This window comes from Cariama cristata, unplaced genomic scaffold (genome assembly GCF_000690535.1).
Source record: "Cariama cristata isolate BGI_N322 unplaced genomic scaffold, ASM69053v1 scaffold28298, whole genome shotgun sequence".
NCBI lineage: Eukaryota > Metazoa > Chordata > Aves > Cariamiformes > Cariamidae > Cariama > Cariama cristata.
The window spans coordinates 1-9,878 of record NW_009630099.1 but is presented as its reverse complement, the minus strand read 5'-3'; the positions used below and the strand labels follow the sequence as shown (position 1 = coordinate 9,878).

The 9,878-nt window shown below is 38.6% G+C and overlaps 1 protein-coding gene across 1 annotated transcript in view; it reads right to left on the bottom strand.

Moving 5' to 3' along the window:
- Window positions 1–6,098, bottom strand: part of HMGN3 (high mobility group nucleosomal binding domain 3) — a 19,970-nt gene extending 13,872 nt beyond the window's left edge. Inside the window, exon 1 of the mRNA XM_009705396.1 lies at window positions 6,023–6,098. Coding sequence (XP_009703698.1) covers window positions 6,023–6,098 — 76 coding nt within the window. The remainder of the gene's footprint in view (window positions 1–6,022) is intronic.
- Between the last annotated feature and the right edge of the window lie 3,780 nt (window positions 6,099–9,878).

The following is a 9,878-nucleotide window of genomic DNA, read 5'->3' as shown; positions in this document are numbered from 1 at the left end:
AAAAAAAAAAAAATGATTGTGGGGGTGGGTGGGGGGGGGGGGGGGAGGGGAAGGAATATTAATAGATGATAAACAATATTCAAAAAAATTATCAAAGGAATATTAAAATTGAGCTTGTTTGTATACACAGTTCTTGCATTTCACAGCTGTGAAGTATACGTAAGAACCAGTGTTTTCACACACCAGGGCAATACTGTAGTATCTGCAATGACAACACCATTACAGAACTGTTAGGTTAAAACCAGAAAACTAGGTAAATGTTTTAAGGAAACATTTAATAGAACATACAGGCAAATTTCCTTTTTTTTTAATTGTTCTTAATGCTGAGTTACCTGGTAGAGATGCACCACAAAAGAAACAAAAAGCTCCAATTTTTTAAATCAAAACCATGCAGTATAAGCAGGATGTAATGAGAGTACAATAACACTAAGCAGTGAAGTTATTGATGTCTGTTTGAGAGATCCAAAGGTACACATCTGAACTTGCAGGAACCAGCTTCTGGATAAGTATTTTGTTTGTACTTAAATGAATGGATCGTACTATATTATAAAGTAGTACATTAAAAATCATGAAGAATGAGAATACAAGTAACAGTCAGTACAGAAGGTTGCTTATAAAATTAAACAGATTGTTGATTCTCTGAAGCATCTTATTACTAGGCGAAACTCAACACCTTGGCTCTGATGGGGCAGAAATTAGTCCTTTCATACCCATGGAAAAAAAAAAAAAACAAACACAAAACAACAAAACACAACAAACAAACCACAACACGAAAAAGCAGATGCCAATTCCATTCTAACTACCACACTGAGAAGTTAGAAAGGCAGAAAGCCTTAACCATCCCAGCACTTGAGCATTCTCTACAGCCTTTCCTCCCTTCTTTCCAAGCTGTTTTGTTCAGCCACATCCTGATACACTGCCTGCAATGGGATTTGCCTGTAGAGACTTTCCTGGCTCGCTGTTCTAGCTGCAATTTCCATGTTGTAATGCTTTGGTCATTCCTCCAACAACTTTTTTCACTGACCAAAATACGATAAAAGCTTGCAACAAAACCACAGTGTAAGAAAATTAGATGTATCAAGTCCTAAGCCTTTCGCAGGGTTTACTGCACGGTTTTCCTAAAATTTCTCCTCTCTTCGTTTCCCTTTAAGTAGGACTCTGCATTAGACTAAATTTAATGCAATGAATTGTTTCCCCATACATGCTAGATCTTCTAATTATTTGTCTTCAAAGCAGCTCTGAATTTTGTGCCAGTTCATAAATGTAATTAAAATGCTGTTTATTTCTTGGTTTGGATAATGAAGACTACATATTGACTAATTTAACACCAACCAACTCCTGCAACACCCTCCTAACCATTGTTTCCTCATTTAGCTCCTCCACCATCTTATCGTTAACCTCTGTTTATAGCTAGTTCTTTGATCTGTTTTCAGCAGCTAGAACAGTGCTCACTGCCAAGCCAACGGGAATGAACTTTACAAGTAAAATTAATTCTCCCTAATAAATGCTTTAAGCAATCAGGTATTCTTCCTGCTACACCCTTTCATTTCTTTTTTCTACCAAAAGCCTGATCCTGGATGTGGCTATACACACACACACACACACACACCCCACACGACAAAATGCATGCCACATTTAAAAAACAAGTAGTTCTGCCAGAATCATGAGTGAAGTACAGAATAAACCTGGTTAGTGGCTGGATTTTTCAAATACTTATCCAAAATGATATCTGTCTTGCTGTCTTCAAAAACAATCTGAGGGTGTGGGTTTTTTTCCCCCTATATACTGTATATGTATGTACCTATATTCTTCACTAAAAAAACCCAAACAAACAAAAAACCTGCTTAAATATTTATTCTTTAATTATATAATGTTTTATTGTTTAAGAACTATTACAATAAGATATTATACAATATGTCATTTTTAGAATTAAAATCCCTCCATCTTACATCTGTTAAGAGCAGAATATTTAATTTTCTAGTCCTTTGGGGGACAATGTCAACATCATAAAGTTCTGAAGAGACAAATGGTACTTAAAAGTTTAAAAATAAAGACCACCATTAATATCCCCTAGTACTAATACGCAATTAGGGGGAAAAAAGAAAAATCAGGAAAAACATTTCCTGATCAAAGTCCCCATTCTTACTTAGAGATTCAAGCCAAACAGAATGACTGGTTAACATGCGTTGCATTTTCAGAGAATATGTAAGAAAAGAATACAAACAGCCTGGCTATAAACAAAATCAGTAGGTTCAGAAAATGCATTTTATGAAATTTCAAAATTTTTAACAGGTAACTTTTGAGCTTTATGCTCTTCAGACAAGACAGAAGAAAGAGGAACCAAGGTAGGCCTGGGGTATTTCTCGATATCCAAAACCAGACAGAATAAATGCTTTTCCAGAAGAGGAAATTCCTTCATTGTAGATTGAGATTTTGCTGTTCCCACTGAAAAGGAGTCAAAGATTGACCAATATAATTTAAAACGCATTTATATTTGATGGGACATTTTAAAAGTCTCACAACTGGTTTGGCTTTTATTTTTCTTTCCAAGTTTGCCTTCCCTGTAGCCAGTTTTTTGAATGTGACATCTTTGACCTATAGCAGAGTGAGTAAGTAAGAACAATTTCTAGAGGCTCAGATTTAAAAAAAAAAAAGGCATTGTAATTTAAAATTAGACAGTTCCTTTTTCAGACAGTGAAGTAATCAGATGCATTTTGAAAAATATAGATCAGCCACAGGAACAGTGCGCACAGTGCATCTGAAATTGTTCCGTTTCCCCTGAACACCAAATGTGAGAATTCAGCTAGGTAGTAAGTAAATTCTTGTCTCAATATTTGCTTAACCATTTTACTGCCACCATAAAATAAAAAGACAGATTCAAAGAATATGATGGATGAAATCTAATCCCTAATAATATTATTTCTCTGACCTTTCAAAGCTGATGCCAGCTCTGCAAGTGAGATGAAGCTGATCAATTCATGCAAGTCTACAGAAAGGCAGTTTTTAAAACCTTGAAGATTAGGTTCCAAAATCTGTATCTAAATAGAATTGATCAGATCTGCAAAGCAAAACTAGCACAAAGTACTTGGGGGGGCAACACCAAACTATTTTATCTACTTAGAGATTAAATTTAGACAACTACTTTCAATAACAACTGATTCCCAAAAACAGCCACCTCTGACAAAAGTACTCTGACTGACTGAAAGAAGGTGTAAAATTCCTCCTCTCCCAGAGGACATAAACCAGAGGATGAAACCACAACAATCTAGAAAAGAACCTTTTTTGCTGTTGTTTCAACTAACTGGTGCTACAGAACATCAAACTTCCCACACGATGATAGCAGGTCCATGAGTAAGAGGTAGGTACCAAAGGCAGAACTGGTACAGCGCCTTAGATACACCGACCTCTTACATCCTGGCAATAATTCCAACTGAAGTTAACAGGACTACTGCTCTACTACAACAGCCAGAATGGAGAGCTTCACAGACAACCTAAATGCAGTTTCAAGAGAAGAAAAAAGTAAAATATTTCCAAGAGGGTGCAGGTGGGATAAGGAAGAAATGATGCAGTAGAGATGAAGGATGTTTTCCTACTATAAATAGAGCACCAACACCTCTCCTCAACTCTGCTTGAGAGGAACAAAACACTGCAGAGGTAAAAATGTCATTACACCACCTGATTTCCAACTATGGAAGCACTCTCTGCTACTACTAACTTGGGTAGCATTAGGACAACAGAGAAAGCTAGGTGGGAAAAGCAAACATACCCAACAGTCCCAACAAAGCCAGTGTTGATGGGAACATATGCAATTTTTTTGTGCAGACAGAACCCAGCATTGCTAGGGAACACAGTATTTTGTATTTGCAGCTTTCACTGTTACCAAGTACACCCACTCTTTACTATGGGGAAGACAGGAGCTGTATCTCCAAGTTCCACGAGTACTTAATTGAAAATTGGTAATTTCCAAAGACACCAAGGGGAAAAAACAGAACAAAACAAAAACCCAATGTTCCCCACCCCCCTACCCCACCCCAACGGTACAAGGACACAATTTGACCACTGACTTGTTCCGATTATTCTAACAAATTAAAGAATACTCCTCTATGCACTCTAAGTTAGACACAATCAAAGAAAGGCTGGCTAAGGCTGCTGAATGTCTGATGAAGGCCTGGCTGCTAATAAGAAGAGTTCTGCCCTTCCCCACCTAAACATTCCTGCCAATAAGCCAGCTTAACTCTTCGTGCCAAGGTATGGGAAACCAGAGCAGCAGATAGGGCTGGCCAAAAACTACCTCAAACACATATGATATCCCACAGGTTAAATCCGAGTAAGGACAGGAATGAGTATTTGGAATTGCTTCTTTTGGCCGGTACATGCCAGCTTGAAATATCTGTTGAACTACTGTCCAAACTGTGAAGTCCCACACTGCCAATTTCACGAACAGTAAGTTTGGTATAAGAGCATCTTACTTCTTCATGCTGCCAGCTGCTCATTCCCAGCCCTACTCCCTTCTAACAGGTTACCACACATTCACTGTGCCGCTGTGCAGCATCTCTAAATCAGATCAGTAAAATGAATGACGATTAAAAAAAAAATAATTCAAAAGCACGTTCAAGCATGTGAAGTAAATAAGCATTAAGAGGATCATGGCCTGAAATGTAAGTCCAGCACAGGAAAACACCTTTTTGGCTACTGAAGCATGGGATAAACCCCTGTGCTAGCTTAGTGCAGTTAAAGAACAGAAAATAGATGGTGGCCATTACGATCCTACAAAGTGCTAACTTCCAAGAGAAATCTGTGGATCTGGTTTACTTGCACTCTACACAAAAGACAGTATTACAATTGTATCGAGCCAAATTCAACTTTGTACAATTTCTCTGAAACAACGATACACCTTGGAACATACCAAGCGTACACACAGCTACTGCTTGGGTATAAAACAGCAGAGCAAGTGAAGTTTTTCAAGTAAGACAGAAGAAAAGCAGCCTTAAACTAAATAGCATATACCTGCTACATTCCATTTACACACAGGAGTTTTTTATTTTTCAAACTTAGCAATACTGATACTCTAGAATACAAAATAATATTACCCCCATTGGGAGTGCTGAACTCCTATATAAAAAAACATTACCTGCACCTGGTTAGTTCTGAACTCAGAGGCGATGACTTACAAAGTAGATGGTATTACTGGCTACACCTCATCAGATATCACGCTTTAATGTGCCCAAGGAACATTAAAGAATGATTTTTAATTGACAATTCAGTGAAAAATCTAAGAATTTTTAGGTTGCCCATTCATTAAGTCCAATTGGATTGCAGTGTGGTGTAAGAAGAAAATTTATATACATTGTCATCAATCGCTAATAAATGGGTCACATTTTTACAGACTTGTATAAAACAATCAGAAACATTTGAGATTTATAAATCCTTGGTCAATGAGCTTTTAATCTCCATAACTGTAAAAATAAAGTCACAGCTAAAATTATATAATTAGCTGTTTCTAATCTATTTTAAAGTGTATCTTTAATATAAAAAGCGGACAAATATTTGTTGCATGTATTTAATTGCCCTGTAAACACAATTTACTGCAAAATGGCATAGCAGCATTACTCAAGCACATTTTTTTCTTCTGTACCACTCAACACTGCTACACTGTATATCTAAGTGTACCATGCTCAGATAAAAATTTGTGATCTTTGCTTAATTTTTCAGTGACAGATGTAGATCCTTTGAGTCAGTCTGGTCAACAGATAGGTGGAATAGGTCAACTAAGCAGTTTTCAACTGCTTTAAATACATCAAAGTTTAAAATTCTCAGTAGTTCCAAATTTAGTACAAGTGGTACGATTTCTAAAATCGGTAAGTGACAAAACATCGTTTTCCCTTGTATTAGAAGACTCCTGCAGTCTTTTAAGATGGTCTGGCACCTCTATTCTGTTTGCCTTGACTGAACATTTAAGTGCATCTCTACATAGTAATCACTTCACCTCTCCCTGCAAAGGATGCTGAAGGTAGAAGCCCACCTGAGGACTCTGCTGGCATGTTAGGCAGGAGTTTGTCAAAGTCGGAGTACCTCAGTGACACAGATGCAAAGGTCATCTGCCGCTGTTGCCCAGCCTGTTTTCCAGTAGTTACTGAATGGTCTAGGATTGATTTAACAGGAAAACTGGAAAGAGAGACTACCTTCTCAGAGCTCTGACTTCCCCTCTTAGTCCTCATGTAGCACAGGGAGAAAGGAGGAAGCAGGCAGCATGAAACACAGGGGGAGTTCAAGCAAAAGTGTGGTGAGAGAAGTGGGACAGAATGGGAGTGGGGAGAGGGCAGCAGCCAAGACATCTGGATCTAGTACTGACCCCTCTCCCTTCTATTCTATAATCACCTCCAGAGTGTGAAATAAAACACAGAACCTCCCCCATTTCTACATCCCACTGCTGACAGTGTGCCTCGTTAGTTGTGTTCTAGGATAAACTGATGAGTGTCTCCTCTACAGACCAAGCACTTCCAACCCCAGTGATGAAACAAGTTGTTCGGAAGGTGTGGGTCCCCACAACACCGTTGGAGCTTCTTTCCTGCCAAGCAGCTTCCAAATTAACGATAACCTTAGCGGAAAAAACCACTATGTTACATATGGTATGTTGAATTGACGTGGACTGATACACAGCAGAAGTATCACAACATGGAAAGGGACATGAAGTAGAGCTGAACAGCACCTGAGTGTACTTCACACCCCTGCATTATGAACACAAACTCACCCGCTATTCTTTGCACAAGATCTACACCTCATTCCAAGGACCAAAAAGTGATAGCAGGATCATTTAGAGCCACAGCAAATAGCGCTGTCATCTGCAGGACCCTCAGCTGCATTAGTTAATTGGTGTTTGATCACATACAAGTCGCTCCAACAAAATTTTAGAGAATCAGTTACCGTTGCAAGTTCCTCAGCTTCTATGCACACACCACAAAGCATGAAGACTAATTCGGAGAAGTAACAACAAATGCATTGGTCAAGAGCGCAGGAGGTGCTTATTAGGGGGAAGACAAAAATCAGGACAGACATCTTAACCTGAGAATCCAAGATGAGGGGACCATTCCAACAACTCAGACATTTACTTTTGTGCCTCATTTCCCTATCAGTGGATCAGAAATAACATTTACCTTTGAATATTCATGATGCTTCAGAAATGCAAACTCAAACATGCAGAAGAATTTCACAGGGAGAATTGAGTTTAGGTCCAGAGAAAACAGCCTAAGTAGAATTTAGAATTTAAAAGCTCTAGGTTAGTACATGTAAGAATGTGCATTTAACCCCAAGGATTATAAAATACATTGGTTAGATACCTGGTTGGCAAAACTACTAGTAAGGTAACAGTCCCGCAAAAAAAAAAAATCTATCACGTGATCATGTAACTAAATGCACTACAACAGGACAACGCTGGAATACAGCACCTTCTAACTTCCACTAAAGAAGTATCATTCCAAGTAAAATATTCAAAGAGTTTGTTTTTCTGTAGTAAATAGAACCAACTAGTCTCTCTGACTTTAAAGACAGTGAATTTGCATAACAGAACAGGAACCTGACACAGATGTCCTCTATCACACTTTCACAGCATCAACTGTACTGCAGAAACTAACATTCCTGACTACAAGGTGGTGGCAAATAGCCTACTGAAATGGCTAATTAGACCACAATATTTTTTATTTGCTCTGAAACAACAGCAATATTCAAAGCAGTTTACCAAAACAAACAAACAAACAAACAAGACCTAAGAAAGGTTACATTTGGTCCTCAGATCTAATTCAACTGATTCAACTCTAAGTGTTTCCAAAACAACACGCGAGGTGCAGGTCTCATTGCACAGAGTCAGAATAAAGAACGATTTGCAACCCCAACCAACTGACAGGCTCCCCATCCAATACTGGGTTAATATCCCCCAGAGATGGTGCACATTCTATTTAAAGGGGCAAGTACAATTCATCTTGATAACTATCACATTAAAGTTGACGTGTGTATACTTATGCATATAGGTGTAGGTGACCATACCATGATTCTCCTTGTCATCAGGTACAGAATGGTTCTTCATCCTCTCATGGCCAACATTGCGACATTTTTATCAGGGATGTTTCAAGGTCAAGGAGTTTTCCAACACGACCCAAGAGCTAATTCTAGCAAGACAAGCAACAAAACAAAACACCCCAACCCATTTCAAGGCATTTGTCGCTATTAACATCACAACAAGCATTCTGGTTTATCCCACACTGGCATGCCATCCTTCTTGTGAAAGGCCATGTTCACACCACAACATGTTTATCCAACAGACAAAGGGTGCAGAAATCTGACAGAAGGAGTCCAGAGTTCAACCCCTTTTTGTTTCGGCACAGTGTTTAACGCCATCTCACCACACAGTAAGGTTTTTCTTTTCCCCACGACCCCAAAGCAATGAGTAACGATGTCCCAGTACCTCAGGCCGCAGCCCTCTAGAGAAGGGCGGACAGCCCACATATTTTTTGGTCATAATATTCATAATGAACATTAGGCCAGGGACTCAGTAACTGACTTCAGTTTACACAGAGATGAAAAAAAAAAAAAAGAGACAAAAAGAAATGCAAACAAAAAGGACCGGCCAGTTTAGAGAACTAAGGCATACACAAAAACAGGTACAGGTGGATTCATACCCTTTCTGCAATGTGTTTATTTATTTAGCCCCATAACTCAAACTTTCTCATTTGACTTTTGGTGTTTATCTCCTTATAAAACTTTCAATGTTAACAGCCTTTTTATAAGTTAGAAATTTTAATAGGAGAGTTGACTATTAGCTGCACATGATGGTTTTGTCTCCATGTGGAAGGTGACTGGTATAATTACTCCGCTACTGCTGCATCACTAACTTCTCGCTCTGTGGATGTTACTCTGGAATAAAATTTACTATTGTAGAATACTTACAGCAATTCTACTTTTCTCAAAAAGCAAAGCCATTAATCATACGCTTTTCCTGGAACCAGTGCTTCCCAAAACCCATACTTCATATACAATCTTAAAATTTAAATGTTTACCCATACAATGCTAAGTAAATTGAAATTTATCGTGCCATTAAAATTCACCTCCATTCCTCTGATCCCGTCTGCAGTGTTTTTACTACTTTTTTATAATCTTCTAGAAAGAACACATGGTTCTCGTGGACTTTCTACTCAAAGATAGTTTCTCTTAATAAACATTTCATTACAGACCACAAAAACCTACAAGAGTCTTTAACTCTACTTCCTCTTAGGAAGGACAGGCTGAAACATTATCCATAGTGTAAGGACACAGAAGGGCAAAGGAAACAGGGTAGGAAGTTTGCAAGGTTTCCAAAGTTGTGGAGAGTCCTACGGGCACAAGCTAATTTTCAACTTTTCCCTGATGACAACCAACAGTGCTAAAAGAGCAGAAGCACGAGGCCTACACGAGGGTGCAATGACAGAAGAGCAAGAGGAAAAAACGCCCAACATTCACTAACTTCAAGCCCAGTTACACCAATAAAGGCAATCAACCACAGGGCTGTATCCATTTTCAGAACTGGAATCAGGTTCTTAACTATGAATTAAGTAATTCAGTAGCATACTTGACAATTTGACATTTTGATACCTCCCACAAGGAATAAGGAAGGGACAAGAACCGAACACCAAGCTACCTGGAAGTCATTATCCACCTGTAACTTTATTAAAACAGATTTCAGCCCCAGTCTAGATAGGATGTATTGGGAAGTCACAGGTGACATTTGGGAAATCCCAAAACCCACGAATTGCTTTGCCTTGATTGACCTAGATAAAATTAAAGGACTGCAGCTATTATTTTTTGTCATAGCGTGTACAAGTCTCTCATCACGCTCCACCACCGCCGGC